Source organism: Carassius carassius, chromosome 6 (assembly GCF_963082965.1).
Source record: "Carassius carassius chromosome 6, fCarCar2.1, whole genome shotgun sequence".
NCBI lineage: Eukaryota > Metazoa > Chordata > Actinopteri > Cypriniformes > Cyprinidae > Carassius > Carassius carassius.
Window position 1 is genome coordinate 6,961,322 of NC_081760.1, and position 21,357 is coordinate 6,982,678.

The 21,357-nt window shown below is 39.4% G+C and overlaps 1 protein-coding gene across 1 annotated transcript in view; it reads left to right on the forward strand.

Annotated features, from left to right (window-relative positions):
- Window positions 1-19,380, forward strand: part of LOC132142303 (protein tweety homolog 3-like) — a 35,153-nt gene extending 15,773 nt beyond the window's left edge. The window contains exons 4-15 of the mRNA XM_059552080.1: window positions 3,922-4,033; window positions 4,620-4,840; window positions 5,156-5,251; window positions 7,753-7,825; window positions 8,757-8,832; window positions 9,984-10,039; window positions 10,126-10,218; window positions 10,325-10,417; window positions 11,496-11,632; window positions 13,474-13,653; window positions 14,138-14,213; window positions 16,611-19,380. Of these exons, the coding sequence (XP_059408063.1) occupies window positions 3,922-4,033; window positions 4,620-4,840; window positions 5,156-5,251; window positions 7,753-7,825; window positions 8,757-8,832; window positions 9,984-10,039; window positions 10,126-10,218; window positions 10,325-10,417; window positions 11,496-11,632; window positions 13,474-13,653; window positions 14,138-14,213; window positions 16,611-16,784 (1,387 nt within the window). The 3' untranslated portion in view covers window positions 16,785-19,380. The remainder of the gene's footprint in view (window positions 1-3,921; window positions 4,034-4,619; window positions 4,841-5,155; window positions 5,252-7,752; window positions 7,826-8,756; window positions 8,833-9,983; window positions 10,040-10,125; window positions 10,219-10,324; window positions 10,418-11,495; window positions 11,633-13,473; window positions 13,654-14,137; window positions 14,214-16,610) is intronic.
- The last annotated feature ends 1,977 nt before the right edge of the window (window positions 19,381-21,357 follow it).

Here is a 21,357-nt window from a genome sequence, read left to right on the forward strand (position 1 = left end):
GCCTTTTGTCAATAATGAGTCATTTATATATGTTTTAACATAATTTATTAATAACTAACGTAGACTAGACCACTTGGAAGTTGGAATAAAGAAATAAAATAAGTCCTCTGTGACATCGTAACATCTCAGCATTCTAGACATAGGCTCATTTAGACCAAAGCACCAATAAAAACGATTCATTTTTAACAAATTAAATTAAGATAAATTTTAAATTAAGATGGGAATTTGGCAATAACGAAATTAAGATAAAGGCTCCGCCGGATTTGCTTCGCACTAGCAGATGATTGTCACGTTTCGCTACTCCGGCGAGCGGAGTAAGGCACGCCTACCAGCGAACGGTCCCCGAGAGGATTTCGCCGCTTTCGTGAAGTGGGTGCTGGAGAAAAATGGATCTTCGTGGACCATCTGCACCGCCGAGGACGATATCTCCAGCCCCACTCCTGATCCAGAGACCAGCCAGCCACCATCAAGCCACACGGAGCCAGACCCACCACAGCCGCACAGCCCGAGCCAAACCAGGACCTCGAGAGCGTGACTGACCAGGTGTGTGAGCCGGCAACACCGTGCATCGTGGGAGTCCTCGTGGAGATCGAGGGCGTGGAGGAAAGCCCTGCCCACACTCCTGCGACTGAGGGTGAGCTGTATTCGGTCTCGGGAAATATGGAGCAACTTATGGATCTAATGGACTGGTCTATGGAGGTAATTCCTGTATCCCCTGTTTTTCCGCTGGTTCCATCCAGCCCTGATCCCCTTGTATACCCTCTCAGTCTCCCACTCCTACCTCCTCCAATCAGCTCCTCTGCTCCATTTCCGCTGGTTCCGTCCAGCCCTGAATATTCTGTTTCTCCGCTGGTTCCGCCCAGCTATGAATTTTCTGTTTCTCCACTGGTTCCGCCCAGCCCTGAATTTTCTGTTTCTCCGCTGGTTCCGCCCAGCCATGAATTTTCTGTTTCTCCGCTGGTTCCGCCCAGCTATGAATTTTCTGTCTCTCCGCTGGTTCCGCCCAGCTATGAATTTTCTGTCTCTCCGCTGGTTCCGTCCAGCTCTGAATTTTCTGTCTCTCCGCTGGTTCCGCCCAGCTCTGAATTTCCTATGTCTCCGCTGGTTCCGCCCAGCTCTGAATTTCCTATGTCTCCGCTGGTTCCGCCCAGCTCTGAATTTCCTATGTCTCCGCTGGTTCCGCCCAGCTCTGAATTTCCTATGTCTCTGCTGGTTCCGCCCAGCTCTGAATTTTCTGTGTCTCCTGTACTCCCTCCCAGCCTCCCTCTCCCACCTCCTCCTAAACCTGCCAGTCCCTCTGCTCCACTACCGCTGGTTCCGTCCAGCCCTGATCCTCCTGTGTTTCCTCCCATCCTTCCTCTCTCTCCTCCTCCTAGACCAGCCAGTTCCTCGTCATCCCTGCTGGTGCCAGTCAGTCCCGCACCTCACCCTCAGTCCGCGCCATCTGGGCGCGATGGTTCGCCGCTGGACTGCCAGTCTCCAGCTCCGCCTTGGCGTGTTAAGGCCCTGTCTCCGCCTCCAGGCTCCGAGCCCTGGACTCCTCCTCGGTCCTTCGACCCAGCGGCTCCGCCCTGGCTCTTAGCTCCCTCAACTCCACCGTGGCCTGTCATCCCACCTGCTCCACCGGGCTCCCTCGTCCCTCCGGCTCCACCTTGGTCAGTCGTCGACCATCCGCCGCCTCGGGACTCCACTCCTCTGGTTCCACCTCGTCACTCCATCCCTCCGGCTCTGTCAGGCTCCTCCTTCCCTCTGGTTCCACCGTCATCCTCCGTCACTCCGGCTCCACAGCGGTCTTCCAGGGCCCCGCCTCCGCCTTGGTCGCCAGAGCCTTCTGCTCCACCTAGGCCCTCCGGATCCTCGACGTAACCCTGGCTCTGTGGCTGTGCTGCTCCATCTTGGGCTCCTCACCCACCGGTGCAGTCTCCTCCTGTCGGCCCCCTGGTGTCGTCGGTCGCTTCTCCACCATGGCTCCTCCCGCCCTCGACTCCACCGTGGATCTCCGTCCTGGCTGGTCTCTGGTGGACCATCTGGCTCCTCCTGCTCCGGGCTCCTCCCTGGCTCCTCCCTCCATCCACTCCGCCCTGGTTCCTACCTCCTTGCTCCCTCGTCACCTGCTCCTGGCCTGCTCCTCGCCCGCCTCCAGAACCCCAACCCTCCCTCCGCTGGTATTCCTCTTGCGGTGCGAGGACGCACCGTTCCGGGAGGGGGCGAACTGTCACGTTTCCTTATTTGGTCATCTTCCTTTTCTTGTTTTAGTTAATTGATTGATCCTCACCTGTCCCCAGTTCCCTCATCACCTGTGTGTTTAAATACCTGGTCTGTTTAGTTCTCCCTTGTCTATGATTATTGTGGTTTATCGTTGTTGATATATGTGACTTGTATGGTAAATGTTATCCTGTTAATATTGTCTGTATTCTTCGTTATCGTCAGTAAACTCCTCATTTATTCCTTATCCTCCTCTTGCACTTTGTTTTACGTTTAGCACTACACCATAATCTGTAACAATGATATTTAATAAAAGAATAATGCCAACATTAGCGTAAATACTCTGTCCACATTATGCATTTAAGACTCAATGAATATTTAGTTATCATTTGAAAAACCTTTACTCACAGAGATTAGGCTAAGCCTACATGTTTTTGTGGAGGAAAATGATTGAATCCACTGTAGATGTCTTCAGCGCGTTCCTGCGCTCATTGATGGTGCATCATTATTCACTCATTATTCTCATTATAAACATGGCCAAAATTTTCCACACCTCAGACTTTGCTTTAGTTGCTGGTGAAACCAAAACGTAATCGCCAGAGGCAAGCTTCCGTTACACCTACTCAGCATCCATTTTCGCATCTTTCTCGCGCTAATCGAAACACATCACATGACCGCTCGATTACCTCGCAAACTGGAGCGCAAGCCCGAGCCCGTGTAAAATGATATAAATTAAGCCCGAACCCGACCGAACCTCTCGGGTCCCGTCAGGTTCGGCCAAAGATCTTCAGCTCTAGTGAGGGTTTCTGGGTGACAGTGGAAAAGCCTCAGTGAGCCACGTGACTCCTGACCTTAACAAAGAATGACAGCTTGACCTCTCTCTGGATATCTCTCAGCCTCACACACTCTTAAGCTTTTAAGAGCTCTCCCGCCTGAATCCTCTTGTATTTGAGTGACAGATACAAAGAGTAACACATACAGGAAAATGTGCACATGGCATCGGATAAAATGCTCATGGGCATAATTTATAATTTACTCCTGTGATGCAAAGCTGAATTTTCAGCATCATTACTCACATGACCCTTCAGAAATCATTCTAATATGCTGATTTGCTGCTCAAGAAACATTTCTTATTATTATTATTAATGGTGATTGTGGTGCTTAATATTATTTGAAACCTATTTCAAATTATTTAACATTTAAAAAGTGATACATTTTTTAAGATCCTTTTGTAAATAGATCAAAAGAACAGCATTTGTTAAAAGTATTAACATTTTATTGTAGCAATGTAAAAGTCTTTACTGTCACCTTTGAGCAACTAAATGTGTGCTTGCTGGATAAAAGTATTAATTTCTTTATTCAAAAAAAAAAGAATCAAGAAGTTCTTGCAAAGAAAGTGTACATACACACAAGCAAATACTCCCTAAGAATAAAATGTATAGCAGCTAATTCACGCATATGATTTTGATTTATTACACAAAGCCTTAACTGAAAGCTGGTAATTTTAGGGGAAAGACACCGTTCTGTGTTTTAATGTCTTTTGTGGAAGCAAAAACAACAATGTTGATTCAGCCAAGTTTCAGGGTCATCAAGTGGTTTTTGTTCTCTGCATCTCAGAATAAAGACATTGTTTGTGTGCATGTTGAATTACAGCCTATATTAAAGAGTCTGCCACATTCACATGAGCTAATTCCTATTTTGATCACTTTCCTGCAGTGCTGGCATTGCAGTGGGTTTCTATGGAAACGGCGAAACGTGTGACGGCATGACACGACTGACATATTCCTTGCGCCATGCTAACCAAACGGTGGCAGGCATTGACAAACTGGTGAGTCAATGCCATGTTTGTTTGTTCTGAGCTGGGGACATTTTGCCTTATCTAGGTGTTCAAAACACACTTACTGTAACTGCCCTTCTGTGGTCAGTCCTAAACACATTACCACACTTTGCATGCACTCTACCATCTCTATACTCTATTTTACAGCCCTAACTAATAGGGTTTCATGGCATACCAGAGCTAAAGTACTGTGGTACAGAAAAATTACCCACTGCTGTAGCTAGAGTTTATTGCCCTTTGCTAAACACTCTACTTCTGTTGCCAAATACTCCATAGCTAAAACCCCCAGCATGCAGGGTTATTAAAAGTTAATGTATTCAGAAGTTTGAGGGTTTAATTCTTTTGGCTGGCTTCCAGGGACTTCTTGTAGGAAGCAATTATGTGTATCAAAATATCCATTAGCAGGTATTTTTCACCTAATATTTTACTATCACAAATAAAAAAAATTATGATCATTCTCCAGAATTATGTGACTTGGTCAGTCAGTAATGATGACATGCATAATAATCTGCCAGTTTCATTCAGAGGGCAGAAAAAATTCATCTGATTTATTGAGCCTAAAATGGTTGTGTTTTAGGTATCAGAAAGCACCAGCTCTCTGAATGAAACACTGCAGGAGGGTTTGGTGCAGCTGGAGACCGTGTACTCCAAGCATACAGACTACCTGTCCATCGTCCAGAAACTGCAGGGTCAGCTGGACGAGCTGATCAATCTGATGGTGGAGGTGCCTTTCTGGAGCAGTACGGATCTCTCTCTGGATCACCTGGCATCCGTCACTGAGCAGTATGACTGGTACAGGTAATTATGAAGTCCAGTCTAGTCCATGATCTCTGATGGCTACATTTGTCTCTGAGGTATTGCCCAGATAGTGGTGGTTTCTAAAATCCTGATGTTTTTTTTTTACAAAAATGTAGTTTGGCGTGACTTTGATGTTTTGTTATCTAATGCAGTGACATTCAGAAATAAGTATGAACTAATAAGAATGACTCTCAAATGAGAGTTTATGGACATACACACTAGAATTTCTCAAAAGTAAAGTCCAGACTTGTTACTTGGAGTTGTAAAGACATTTCCAGCCACCTGGAAGAGATGATGTGTATGTGTGTTTTGTAGGTGGTTGGGTTATCTGGGTCTGCTGCTCTTTGATGTTATAATCTGCCTGCTCGTTTTGGTCGGTCTCATACGCAACTCTAGAAGCATCTTGATCAGGTAAGTGCAAAAATGACAAACACATGTTTTACTCTACTTTAGGGAACACAACATTACTTAGACTTTTGACCAAAATATAAGACAGCATTGTTTTTTATATATTTTTGTTTACATTTCATTTAGTATCATGTGTGTGTGTATTTATGTGCTGAGTTGCTTTCTGTGAAAAAACTTGAAATACAATTGTAATGAACTTTGAAGTGTAAGATATTGAAGTGTAAGAAAATATAAATAATGAATGTGAGAATGTTGATATGCAAGATCACATGAAATTTCACGGTACATCAAAAGTGGCTTTCTTGTTTTCCTGGTGCGTTGCTGGAGGTGTCTCAGGATAAAATGCACTACCTGAGTTTACAGTTTCAGTTTGGAAATCTCCAAGTTGGAAATCGTTGTGTGAAAACTCCTATTTTTAGCCTGTAACTATGCAAAATTGAGATCCATTCTCTGAAAGTCTTTAGAAATGGAGAAAGAGAGAGAGAGAGAGAGCACGAATCAGAGAGGAGTTGGCAGAGGAGAGATGGATTCAGGCAAAACAAAATCTATTTAGTCTACAAGGGAGGGTGAAGAACAGGGTTCGAAATGAGTTGGGACTCTTGGGGGGTCCCCTAAAATTTTATTAATTATCAAAAAAAAATGTATGATCAAAAAAGAGAGAGGTAATCGAAGCCCTCGCCCTGCTGCAAATATCTAGATACTTACATCCCCGGCCCACCCATATAGACACAGAGTAAAACGAAATTCTACTCTTTTTGTAGCTCTTTTTGTAAAGTTCTAGGATGATTGGGGTAATTTTGTAGGGCAGGCCTAGTGCCTCTGCATAGAAAATAATAAACAAAGTACAAGCATATATAAATGCAATAGAACAAAAATACATGTCAAATAAAGCAGTGCTTTTGGTTTTTCAGGTAAATTAACTGTATTAAGTTACAGAAATCGAATAATCAAATGTAAAATAACACTGCATTCAATGTATACATTAAATATGATTCATATAATTAATACAGTTCATCTTTAGCTAGAAAAGTGTATTGTCTCTCTCTCTTTTGTTGTTTGATTAACTTTGGTGACACAAACAGCTGCAGGTATATTGGGTTGCTGTCCCTTTAAGACGAATGCATGTATCCAATACCAGCAATGACATGCATTTGTTTTCTTTCTCTGACTGCGTTTACAGGGAAACTCGTTGAGACGGGCACTTTGACTTCTTTTTTCTAACAAATCGTTCATTTTTTTTTTCCCCGTTCAAACACCGATACCACAAGGGAATTCGGTGTTCACGAACTTCTGTCTGCGACTGTGTGGCTCTGTGCGCCGACAGACCAGTCTACATTTGGATGTTTAACATAAATATATAGCCTACAGATACAGCAAAGACAATGTCAGCAGTATTGACGCCAAAATAGGCTACACCATATTTCGTTCTGTATTGACAGGAAGTTTTTTAAAGCAGAATTTGATGAGAATTTGATGCAGTTGCAGTTACCATAGAAAGTAAAAGAAACACTAGGCGGGAGGCGCCGAAAAGCGCACTGTTTTTGCATCCCTGATATCTGCAATTTCCCCCAACAACAGCAATACCATACAAGCACAATTTACCCTTGATCGGTGATCTTTCCTTTTCCTCTTTTTCTTTCCATTGACAAACGTACTCTTCTACATTACACTGGGTATCTCTAGTTAATGCAACTTTTGATATAGGAACTCGAACTCCTAATATTTTACTATAAGCAATTATGGAGATATAAACACAATCGAAGCACTTACAGGATTTTCATTCAGGATTTCACTCATTATGATGTCTCTTTTTGCAGCGTTCATCTTTCACATCTACCACTCAGCTAATAGCTGCACTGATTGCTGACTCGCGCTAGGAAATCAATTAATTACCGTTAGAAATACAAAACGTCACTAAAACCTATAATTTTCACAATCGATCCAATGTTAAAATATATTTGTCGGGAATCCAAAAATGAATTCTTATGGGGGGTCCCTATTGACTTATGGAGGGTCCGGGACCCCCCAGACCCCCCTCATTTTGAACCCTGGTGAAGATCTTCCCTTGATTCACTCTGACTCACTTTACACTCCTTCTGCTGCAGTTAGACACCTCTTCTGCCACGTGTGGTGTACAGTACATGCATGTTTGTTTGTGTACATTAGTTCTTGAGGGTGCATGTGTATCTAGAAGCACATTTGGTCAGTGGGAGGTTGTTTGAATCCCCAGAGATGTTTACTAACTGGGTTACTCACCATGAGTCTAAACATGTTTTAGAGAAGCCAACCAGAAAATATCCATCAACAACACCGAAACATTTCGGCTTTGCTTACAGCAATAACTAGAAACTCATCTCACTTGTCCCACAATTAAATGACAACTCAAGCCATTTCAAGTTCAGAAGAATTAAAATAAGCGCTTTAAAACATCTTCAAGGTGTCCAGAGTTTTTCTGAGTGCAAATTATTTCCAGTGGTTATTAATAATCTCTTTCTGTCCTTCAGCGTTTGTTTGCTAGGTGTGCTGACGCTGGTGATCAGCTGGGCTTCACTTGGGCTGGAGTTTTCTGTTGCTGTAGTGAGTAACATTTTTAATTCTCTTTAATTTTATATCAGTATATTTATTTATTTATCAGTGTGGTTCTATGGCCATCTAAAGAGAGTTTAAATAATAATAAACTCATTAAGTGAAGCCAAATTAAGATTCATTTTAAGATTATTGTCTTCAGAAAAATATTGGTATTATATGTTCCTGTGGCTCAAGTGGTAGAGAATTGCGTTAGCAGCACAAGGTTGTGGGTTCAATTCCCAGAGAACACATGTTAGGTAAAAACTGTTAGCCAGAATGCACTGTACTAAGTCGCTTTGGATAAAAGCTTCTGCTAAATGCATACATTTTAATTTAATTTAATTTAATTTAATTTGTAATTAAGTACTGTATATACACTACTTTTCAAAAATGTTGGGTCGATATATTTTTTTCTATGTTTCTGAAAAGTCATTTATGTTCACTAAGGCTGCATTTATTTGATCAAAATTCAGTAAAGCAGTAATATTACAAAATATTATCACAGAGTAAAATAACTGTTTTCTATGTTTGAAAATGTAATTTAGTCGATGATGATAAAGCTGAATTTTCAGCATCATTACGCCAGTCTATATTGTCACATGATCCTTCAGAAATCATATTAATATGCTGATTTGGCACTCGAGAAACAATTATTATTATTATTATTATTGTTATCAGTGCTGAAAACGGTTGTGGTGCTTTATTTCTGTGGAAACCGTGATATAGGATTCTGTGTAAAAGTACAAAAGCATTTATGAGAAATATATATTTTTTTGTCTTTCCTGTTACTTTCGATTAATTTAATATGTTCTATCTGGATAAAAGTTTACATTCCTTTAAAAAAAAAAAAAACAGTGACCCCAAACTTTGGAATGTTGTATGTTTGAAATTAGAAGTTTTGCAAAGGAAAAGTGCAGATATATGATGTTCTCTTTTTCAGACTACCAGTGATTTTTGTGTTGCCCCTGACTCTTACATCACCAAAGTGACACGTGAGAACGTTGTTATCAATCAAGGTATGTGCTCCTAAGTCAAGTTCAGTTTATTTGTCTTTCACAGTTTACACAGGGTTCGCTGGACATTGAAATGCTTGTGACGAGGCTCAGATCACACAAAAAAAATACAAGATGGTATAGACAGATATATATATCATGTTAACAAAAGTAATGTAAATATATAGTATATATTGAGTGTACAGATCAAAGAAAGTAGTGAATGCTGAACTCAAATTCACTCATGCTTGCCATTCAATTCAGTCTATTTATTTTCATATTTGCATTTTATTATTTAAATTATATACTGATAATTCAGTGCATACTGAGGTGTATCGAGTCTTGAACTCAGTACTCCCCACAGAAAATGTGCATGGATACAAACGCTCTCATTCATTCACTTGAAATGTCCTGGAGCATTGCTATGCAGGGGAGGCTTTCTTAAAGAGCCTTTATGAACAAAGCAAGATTTGTATCCTGCCCTCAGACCTTGGCTTTCCTGCACAGACATGAATGTCATTGCTAATTAGTTCCCACAGGGGATACGATTCATGACCCTTTCAAACACATCAAAATATAAACAAAACAGACCCCAGTCTTCTGAATGGATATGCATTGTAATAGTAGCAAATGATAAATAAACAAAACGACTGAAAACAGTTTACACTTTTATTCAAATTCACTCAAACTTATTTTAAAGGAGAAATTGTGCTATATCGGCCAGTACATCATCAGCATCCATCTGCACCCACTATGAGTGTGATGATTTAGGCTGAGGTTAATGAATCATTAAATCTCTCTCTCACATACACTCATACTCACACATACACACAGAAAAGTTGATATCTTAACAAATGAAACTAGTTGCCAGTTATCTCAGCCAGCTGGCTTAGTAAATAATGAACTAGTGGGTCTCAGTGACTCATGAGAGGCAGATGCATGCAGCACTTTCAACAGATTTACTGCTACGTTTTGTTAGTCTGCATCAGCTGCTTTCTTTGCAGAGTGATTTCAACAATATTTCAACATCTGATCAAGAATTATCTGTTTGTTGACCAACAGAAGACTAGGGCAGTGAATGGGATGTCACACATTTGAGAAGTAAAATAATGAACATAGTTATTGGAATTCATATGTATTTGTTATTATCTATGTTTGTTATCTATGTGTGTTAGATATCCTGCAATATTATCTGAAGTGCAGCATGGGACAGACCAACCCATTTCAGCAGGTATATAATTACTCTTTCTTTGTTCTCTTTCTCATTGTCTCACTTGTTTTCTTTCATGTATTATAAATCGGTCTTCTGATTTGCAGAAACTCTCCGGAAGCCATAAAGCTCTTGTGGAGATGCAGGATGATGTTTCCGAGCTGATGCGCTCCGCTATTCGAGAATTCCCTAAGACAAAGGTGTGAGATTGCAGATGTCTTTGAGAGTGAGACTGAGCGTTGCTGTACTCAGTATGTGGATGTTTATCAGTTTATGCTCTTTGTCTGTCGATGGGTTGGTTATCAGAGTAACCTGGAGGAGATGCAAGCGGTGTTGAACTCCACTGAAGTCAGTCTCCATCACCTCACTGCCTTGGTCGATTGTCGGAGCCTGCACATGGTATGTTTGTTAAGATCAAAAATATACAAATATATAATATAAGTTTATTCTGTTTATTTAAAATGTTAAAAAATGTTGCCTCTGACCCACCTTTTCCCTGATATCTGTCTTACAAAAACCTTCTTACAAGTGTTCATTGTGGTGGAAATCGCAACACAATTGTGGGACAATCAGATTCACACAATAAGTATTAGATTCATTTGTAAGTTTAAAATTGAAAGTCTGGATCTGGGACAAGGGTTAAACAATAAAATCCATATCCAAAATGCTTTTGAAGAGTAGTAATATGGTAAAATTTACGGTAAAATGTATCCAAGACATACACTACCATTCAGACGTTTGGGGTCAGTAAGTTTTTTTATTTGTACATTTTTTTACTTTTACTCAACAAAGACACTTTAAATTGTTCAGCAGTGACAGTAAAGTCATTTGTAATGTTACAAAAGATTTATATTTCAAATAAATGCTGCCCTTTTAATTTCCACAGATTCAAATGAATTAACAATAATAATAGGAAGAGGACATTTCTTGATCACTGGAGTACTCTCTGCTGAGAATTCAGCTGTGCGGTAACAGGATTAAATTCAATTTTAAAATATAATAAAATAGAAAACAGTTGTTTAAAATTGTAATAATATTTCACGCTATTACTGTAATTTTCCCACCCCTATCTGAGATGCCGAAAAAACCTTCACTTTCATTTTCATTTTTTTTAACCCCCACCCCCAAGCTTCTAGCTAACTATAATGAACAGTGTCTAAAACTTTATATTATGAGCACTTCATGTGTTTGTTTGCCTCTTTATGATCATTGCTTGTTGTATTCCTCGATTGCAAGTCGCTTTGGATAAAAACGTCTGCTAAATTTTAATCAAATAAATACAGCCTCGGTGAGCTTTGTGAGATTTCTTTCAAAAACAAAAAAAGAATTTTTGAACGGTAGAGTATTAGAAAATGGGACATAAATTGTTCAAAGTTGAAGGAACACTTACTTTCCATGATTGTGCTTCCTGTGCAAATGCATTTATGCCTCTTCCAGACTTCTAAAGCATCATTGTTTTTCTTCTTCTGTCTCACAGGACTATGTGCAGGCTCTGACCGGACTGTGTTACGATGGAGTGGAGGGGCTCATTTATCTGGTCCTCTTCTCATTTGTCACTGCGCTAATGTTTAGCTCCATCGTTTGCAGTGTGCCTCACACCTGGCAGAGCAAGAGGTGAGAGGGCAAGGGTCAAAATACATTTAAAAAAAAAAAATAGATGTGGGCTGGGTTGGGAGGGCAAGGTATGTAAACGCAGCTCCAGTAGATAGACAGAGAACTGACTGCCAGTCATGTGTTTGTTAAATGCTTTTATTTTGACATCTGTTCCTTCTGTTTTCACATATTAATCATCTTATCATGACTGTGTAGCTTCTGTTGTCTTGTCGTTCATTCCTCTTTGTGTCATAGATTTGGAAAACCCACTGCCCTGTAGAATGTATGAGAGACACACTTGTTTTGTAGTGTAAATATAGCCCATGTATAAAAGAAAAATAGCAGTACTTTTCAAAAGGAGTATTTTGAATTACAGTGATGGATGAATTTGTTATTTGACTCGCGGTGTTGCATTTGTGTGTAACAGCACTTGTGTATCTATGAAAAGGGAAGAACAAAGAGACCCTATTCCAAATTCTGTGCGAAGGCAGGCTGACAGTTCTGTGGAAGATGCTGCCTTCCTTTGAGCTCTCTTGAAACTGCAAGAGAGGCTGATGTGCATTTGTGTAGAGTATCATCATCAGTGAAACAATTGGTTTTGTGAAAACTTCATTTGCGTAGATTACACACTGAGCAAGCTGGATTGGAAAAGGTCTGTTAAGAGTTACATGTAGAAAAGATATCTTGATCAAAGTGGTATCCAAATCTACACTTTCACAGATCCACTTTTTCTTATTTTATTCCTTTAAAATGCGTTGTTTTTTTCCCCTTTTCTTACGTTTCAGATCCAATTCATATTGGTTGTTCGTTAATTTAATGCATGACTTGAATCACTGAGAGAATGTTCAGTGGTTACTGAGGACAATCATTGGACATGCGATGGAAATCCATAGTAGTTTTTGTAAGACTTTTTTTTATTTTTGAGTTCAGTTGAATTGCTTCTGACTAACATCATGGCTTTAGGATTGTTTTGACTTTATTTATGTATTTGATTGGTTTGATTTATTTATCTTTACATTGACAGTGCGCATGTATTAAAGCAAATACATAGCACATGAAAATGAGATGCTGCCCCATTCTGAAATGAACTTTTTTTTTTTGTGGTTGTCATTTTAGTGTCCTGACTGCCAAGTTTACTCTTATTCTATAATTGCCCATACTGACTGAGCTTAGTTTTTCCATCAGTAGGAAGATAAACTATTTTCTAATTAGTTTAACTAGATCCTTCAGTAAGCCATTAGAAGTCATTTATATTAAAAGTGGCTTTTAAAATCAAAAGTTGAGAGTTTCATGTACATTAGAAACTCCTAGTGAACTTTTTTTTATATGAATATTATATAAAATATAATAATGTACATTACCGCTAAAAATTGAGTTTAAATGTCTTTGAAATAAATCTATGTTAAATTTGATATTTAACAAACATTTTATAATTTTAATATAATATAAAATAATGTAAGATAGATTTAAGATTTTTATTTTTTCACACATCGTTGGCTAAAAGGTATTGAGAGACTTTTAATGTAGACTTTCGATGTAAATGTGGAGTTTGAGGATTTAAGATAACATTTAATCTGAATGCATGTATTTCATATAAAGCATGCAGTGACTCAAGCTGGAGTAATATTTTTATTTTTTTCTAAAATATATTTTTTCACTCCCCTTTGTAAAACGACAGGGATAAAGAATGGGAAAACGAATGTGAGAAGCATGTCATTTTGCAAGCAGCAAACACCAGATAGAGTCATATGAGGAATGGTTGGAAAAAAAGAGATCTTCACCAAGTCTAGTGAGCGGAGAGACCTTTTCCCCTCCTCTCTGACCCAGGGGCACGTGTTTGACCTGTGCTAATTTGTCTGAAGGTCTGAGGAGGAAGATGGTGATGAGACTTCAGCCACACTCGGGCCACGAGCGCCGCATGATAACCTGTACCGCGTACACATGCCTAGCCTGTACAGCTGTGGCAGCAGCACCTACGGCAGCGAGGCTAGTCTCCCTGCTGCGGCACACACTGTCAGCAACGCACCAGTCACTGAGTACATGTGAGTGTAGCCATGCTAACTTCCTAATCCTAATGCATGGGCTGGATTTGAAGGACCGTACCGGTACTACAGGTCCTGTAGTATAGGCTCGCTAGCACAGATTACTGCATGGGCTTTGCTCTCTTTACTGTAGGTTTTAGATCAGTTGTTATACTGCATGGGTTGTACTTCTTAATTAAAGTTATTATATATAAAGCCCCTGATCGGCGTCTAGAAACAAACATTTTATGGCATGGGAAGTAGATAATTGTGCAATGAGTTTTACTATATGATAGATACTGTATGACACAACCCAAGCGATATCTATCATGATCTACATATATAGTGGATATGACTCAATATAATGCTCTCAGTGGCTTTAGGTATTACTCCTACCCTGCAGTTCAAAGTTTCTGTCAGATTTGTAAAGTTTAGTGCAACGCCGTGTGGAAATCCCTCACATGAAGAGGGAGTCAGAGTAACTGGTATCTTGTTTGTGACGCAGGAGCCAGAATGCTAACTTTCAGACCCCTCGGTGCGAGAACACGCCACTCATTGGCAGAGAATCCCCCCCGCCGTCAGTAAGTGCACAAGCACATTTACACAAACACACATGTCTGTAGATGTGCAGACGGCATCTAGCACAGTGTCACACATTCAGTTCCTCTTTTAGTAAATGGATCTCCTTGAAACCCTGCCCCATGCTTGACATAATTGTTTTATAGTTCTTTATGGTGATAAGTATGTAACTGTGATAAGCCTCTTACTGATAAGTATGTAATTACTAGCTTTGAAAACCTTAAAACTTCATTTTTAGAATAGTTTTAGAACACTGTAAACATTGTCAACTCAAACACACGTAAAGAGTCTTGAAAGTCATTTTGGCAGCCTGTATGCGACACTTATTACAAGTCGTCTTTGTGTAACTGCCACAAAAAAAAGTCCTCACAAACAACAAGGTGAAATAGATCCAGCCAAATTTGCCATCATTTGATTATTTTCTTCCTTTCAATGTGAAATAAAAGTTTTCTTTTCCATATAATAAATGTAAATGGGAAGGACGTCCAAACCTGACAAAAAAAGCACCGTTTATGTGAAGTGAAGCCTTATGATAGCTTTATGTGAGGAAGATGCAGTTATGAAATGTGTTTTTAATATCATGGGGTATTATTGTTATTACAAACACGAGCAAGAGATGCTGTAATTGTCTGTCCACAAAAATGTTGTAAATTATGTGACTATGAAAAAGCGCTGCACGTTGAATGTTAAACTCACAGAACATGCAAAGATGGAGTTAGCTCCATTTACTGTAAAATGCTGGATCATGAGCTGCTAGAATGTAAAAACATACTGATGCACTTCGCTCTGAAACACAACACATCTGACTGTACTTAATTATAACACTGCATGTCAACTTGATGTCAGAGAGAGGAGAGAGCGAGAAAGCGCAGTTGATACAAGTGTATCGGTGCTGTGGAAAATGAGCATTGAAATTCTTTAAAATATTCAGAATCAATATGTTTAAAAACATTGATACATCTAACAGTAGTTAAATGTAAAAGGAAGAGTTTCTGCAAATAACAACATAAATTTCAGTCTGTTTCTCTCACAAAGCTATTGTGCGGCTTCAGAAGACTTGTAATATAATGCATGGATTGTATGGATTAGTTCCAGGGTATTTTGATGGCCTTTGTTTATCATTTTTGGTGCTTAACAGTGTCCATTTCCTTTCATATGCATTTTATGAAAAAGAGTTGCATGAACATTTTGTTAAAAATCTCTTTTTCTATGTTCTATAGGAGATCATTTGTAGGGGTTTGGAGTAAGTAGTGATAGATTATGCATTTTGGGTAAACTGTTCCTTTGAAGAATATTCTGAGATGGCTGTTATTTCTCAATAATTCCCCAATAATTGTAGAAGTGGGTTTTGCAGTGCTCTTCAGAATCCTGGAAGTTGGCATGATTGCATGTATAGTCAGTGACAAGACCGGAGAATGCTTCTCCTGGTTCATGCGCAGTGAATAAGGGAGCATGGTACTCTTTTTGAAGTGGCAGGGCAGCTCTTTTAATCTGACTTGGCATGCGTGGACATCCTTCATTCTCCCATTAGTTTGAGTTCAGAAAACAAAAACACTTTGAACTCGTCCAAGCGCCGCTCTCACTCCGTCTCACTTTCTAGGTGCTTTTTTCCTTTTGACTTTGTGTTTTTGGTCCCTGGACATGACGCATGCATATTCAAACTCCAGACTGGAGAGACCGCTCAAGAATCCACGATTCTTTGAAAGGATGTAATCTTATTCTCAGTAATGTCATTGTCCAGGATGCTGCTTTTTGGTGCCTGTCCTAGCTGATATATAATGGAATAGTATATCCTTCTCTGGATTATATGATTGAAAATATGCATGAATTTTGTCTCTTCCTCACCCTACTGAAAAACTTCCCTCATGCATGTCTGTTTTGTAAAGTGTCTCAACAGTATTCACCCACATGTAGCGCCATTATCTATATGTGTTCTCATTCACTGTTCTTTTCATTTCCTATTCATCATAGTGTTAAATGTTCTCCTTTTCTTTAATATTCACATTTATTGAACTCTTTCGAATGGAACTTGCACTCAAAAGCTGATCGTGATGAGAAAAGGACTCTTATTGCATAATGATAGTGTGCATCATCACAGTAACTCTTGGTTTTTACAGAACCATCAGGCTGTCCAAATGACTGTCAGTTTGTGTGTTCCGCATGTGAGTGAGTTAGTGAGAGCGACAGAATGAGGTCCATATTTATATGTGCTTCATGTTTGTAAGAGCTGGGGCTCTCTCCTAATGCCTATTCAGATGATGTAACCGTTCTTCACTTTGATTAAATTGTGTCGACCATACTTGGAAAAAGGTTTAGATTGTATTGTAAATACAGCTCTTCAAAATGATGTGATTGTGTCTTCCCTCCCCTTTTCCTTGTTTTCTCACCCTGTTTTGCAGTACACCTCAAGCATGAGGGCCAAATATCTGGCAACCAGCCGCCCAGACCAGTCCAGGCCATCAGAATCCCAGAACGGACTGGAGCCCAACATGCGACACGACCTAACAAGCCGTTCAGCTCCAAACAGCCGACCAAATTCAGCTATCCACCGACCCCACTCTGCCATCCATTAACTATCATCAAATGCGTAATCAATAGCCATCTAGCTGTCAGGTCTACCAGTAAGACATTTGTCTCCACCTCAATTTTCAGCCCTTTGCCAGTAAAGAAATTCTTTTGGTGATTGGAATCAGTCATCCATGCTTACCTTACTCAGTCTTCTTAAAGACTCCATTCTGCTAAACCTTTATTCAGACTGCCATATTTTAAACTCCCCTAATCATCACAGCAACTACACTGCCCTCATCTGGAGGACTCCTCTCAGTCGTCAGCACAGTCGCTCCCTTACTACACTTACAGAGATTCTCTCAGGGCAGCCATATTGGCAAGGACTGCAGTACACATTATCACAGCAGGATAATGGTTTATACAGTACCACTGTCATTTTTAAATCTCTTGGCGTGCTGTGCAAGAAATGTCATTCTTTGACATTTGATTTTATGATGGAGTTCTATTTTTAAGTGTTTTGCAAAATTACATATAGTTTAACAAGGTTTTAAAGATACAGCTTTTGTGCTTTCTCTGCAGTTCCTGACAATATGGCAGCATTCTACTATTACAGCCACAATCGTAGGTATTTATCATTGCTATTTGGTGTTAACAGAGATGTTTACTCGTTTACAAATGTTCATTAGTTAACTGAATCATATACTTGTGGTTCCTCTCATCGGAAGGCCGATCTTTGTATTTACAGTTCAGTGTAATCTATGGTGAACCACAATGTGAACTGACAGCCATCAAGCCTTTGAGCCATTATGCACATTCAGTATCTTATTCTAGAAGGGAAACAACTGCACAGCACACTATGGGTGTTTGTGTGCGTGGCGTATTTGCCTTGTGCATTAGTTAGTGTGTTTTAAAACGGTCCAACTCACGAGCTTTGCTCTTTGTAAATAGTAAGTGTTTTTGTACTCTGAAAAATGTCTAAATGATTAACACTACAAACTCAGTGCACTAATCTTCTGTGTAACAGTACAGTGCAACATTTGTTGTGGCTTAGAGCTGCAGTGGAGAATATCTGTAAGAAAAAAAATCGTCAATGAAATAATAGTATGTTTTGTAGACATGTCACTTGAATTTGTGAATACACTTGTGGGTGCTCGTGTGTATGTGCACACTTTAAATGTGAATATTTCAAACGGAGGAAAATTGGCTCAGAGTGAAGAAGGCATACCTGGACAAAAAGAGAAATGCCTCCCCACTGCCCCACATGTACATATTTTTCTGTTCAGTCTTGTTGTCCAGGCTTCCCATTTTTTACCAGGGGATTGGTGTGTATATATATATATTTTTTTTCTTCTCCTAATGAATTGGATTTTATTTTCACCATGGTCCGCCTTTTAATTTGTATTTCTTTTAGCAATTATGGGGAAACACTTCTCTGTGGTGTTGATGGATCTTCAATATGGACACTGGACTTGTGCCACTAACAGGATTTTTGTGGTTTCGCCACCTTTCCACAGGAGAAAGATCAAACTAAATATTGTGAAAAAAAAAAAAAATGTGACTGGGACAATGAAGCTAAGGAAAGTTCCTCCTTGTCATGCAGTCACTAAGACTTGTGTGGATGTAGTGTAAGATAACCTAGCTGTCTTTACCCAGTGCAGTATTGTTGGTTTCATTTACTTGCATCCAGTGTCATAAGGCTGACATAACAGTGTTTAGACATTGTCACGTCGCCTGTCAACCGCTAATGTTCTCATGCGTAAGATGTGGTATCTAATGCCACTCTCAAAACATCACACCTTGTTGTTTCTTGAACGTAGGTGTTCATTTGATTTTGATTTTAATAAATATCATAGATTACATTAGCAGGTAGAAATGTCATTTTAAACTGGAAAATGCTATGATACTGTATCTTTTATGACTTTGTGACACCCTCAGTCAATTGAGGTTGGTTGTTGTTTGAATTGTCTTTTTGTGTAACAAAAGTGGATGCTGTGTTTGGATGCCAGCAGGAAAGGGCTTGTATCCCTAAACCTCTAAGATCATGCACAGACATGATTTGACCAATATAATATCAGGCAACCACTAAGTTACAATCCTAGAATAACACATGTGCACAAAAAGTATCAATGCAACACAATATGTTTCACACAAACACTGACTATTACAGAAAAAGTAATAGTAACACAAATGGATAAAATGCACCTTACCACTCAATAAACACAATGTAAAAATGCTCTAAAATATGTAAGCCTTTTTAGAGTATTTACATGTATTCAACCACTAACAATCCAAATGTTTGGATCTATGATTCTGTACCATATAATGCAGTTGCATGACTGAAGGAAATATGAGGAAGAAATATTCTGCCTTTCTTAATGTTTTCATACAGTAACCTTTCTTTCTGTAAATGTACACTTTTTTTCTAGCGTATTCTTGTTAGCTTTCTATTGTATAGACTATAACAAATGAGCCTACTCACTCCTTTCTAAATGTGAATAAGAATGATTCATCATAAATTGATGTTTTGATAATTCTTATGGATTTTTTCATGTTTTTTATGTTTTTTCATTTGTGATTAAGATGTTGTACATGTCAGAAAAAACGATTTTCTGAGCCTGGATTCAATGTTTTAATAATATATTAAAATGAACTTATCTGGTGCAGGGTGTTGAGCATCAGTGCCTGAAGACAAAAAAGAAAATCACTCGATCAAGGTATCAATGCATATTAAGGTATGCCCTACAATAGAAAAACAAGAAAAGAAAAAAAACCTTGGATCCTTGGAATCTTGATGCTTAAAAGGGAAAGAAATAAGCTATGAACGTATGCCAAAGTTCGTGAACAGAATTTGTACACTTGTTTGTTTGAAAACTGCATGAAATCTGTGAGCAAACGTACATTTGAAAAATAGACCATGTTACAAAAAATGCAGTTGGGCTGTTAATAAACCGATATAAATGCTATATAGAAAACTAGTCTAAAAGTGTGTGTTGTTCCTGGATGCTGTACAGTCGTGGCCAAAAGTTTTGAGAATTATTTCTATTTCAGTTGTTTCTGTGATGTACTGAAATATAATTACAAGCACTTCATACGTTTCAAAGGCTTTTATCGACAATTACATGACATTTATGCAAAGAGTCCGTATTTGCAGTGTTAGCCCTTCTTTTTCAGGACCTCTGCAATTCGACTGGGCATGGTCTCAATCAACTTCTGGGCCAAATCCTGACTGATAGCAACTCATTCTTTCATAATCACTTCTTGGAGTTTGTCAGAATTAGTGGGTTTTTGAGGATTGACCACAAGTTCTCAATGGGATTAAGATCTGGGGAGTTTCCAGGCCATGGACCCAAAATTTTAACATTCTGGTCCCCGAGCCACTTAGTTATCACTTTTGCCTTATGGCACGGTGCTCCATCGTGCTGGAAAATGCATTGTTCTTCACCAAACTGTTGTTGGATTGTTGGAAGAAGTTGCTGTTGGAGGGTGTTTTGGTACCATTCTTTATTCATGGCTGTGTTTTTGGGCAGAATTGTGAGTGAGCCCACTCCCTTGGATGAGAAGCAACCCCACAAATGAATGGTGTCAGGATGCTTTACTGTTGGCATTACACAGGACTGATGGTAGCGCTCACCTTTTCTTCTCCGGACAAGCCTTTTTCCAGATGCCCCAAACAATCGGAAGGGGCTTCATCGGAGAATATGACTTTGCCCCAGTCCTCAGCAGTCCATTCACTATACTTTCTGCAGAACATCAATCTGTCCCTGATGTTTTTGGACAGAAGTGGCTTCTTTGCTGCCCTTCTTGACACTAGGCCATCTTCCAAAAGTCTTGGCCTCACTGTGCTTGCAGATGCGCTCACACCTGCCTGCTGCCATTCCTGAGCAAGCTCTGCACTGGTGGCACTCCGATCCCGCAGCTGAATCCTCTTTAGGAGACGATCCTGGCGCTTGCTGGACTTTCTTGGACGCCCTGAAGCTTTCTTTACAAGAATTGAACCTCTTTCCTTGAAGTTCTTGATGATCCTATAAATTGTTGATTTAGGTGCAATCTTAGTAGCCACAATATCCTTGCCTGTGAAGCCATTTTTATGCAACGCAATGATGGCTGCACGCGTTTCTTTGCAGGTCACCATGGTTAACAATGGAAGAACAATGATTTCAAGCATCACCCTCCTTTTAACATGTCAAGTCTGCCATTCTAACCCAATCAGCCTGACATAATGATCTCCAGCCTTGTGCTCGTCAACATTCTCACCTGAGTTAACAAGATGATTACTGAAATGATCTCAGAAGGTCCTTTAATGACAGCAATGAAATGCAGTGGAAAGGTTTTTTTGGGATTAAGTTAATTTTCATGGCAAAGAAGGACTATGCAATTAATCTGATCACTCTTCATTCATAACATTCTGGAGTATATGCAAATTGCTATTATTAAAACTTAAGCAGCAATTTTTCCAATTTCCAATATTTATGTAATTCTCAAAACTTTTGGCCACGACTGTACATATACAAAATAGTTAAGAATGATAGTAGCCTATTATAAACAAGCTAAACACTAAAGAATATTGATATTGCTATAGTATTGATTTGATATTAAACGGGATAGTTTCACTAGATCAGTGGAAAGTTAACACAAAAT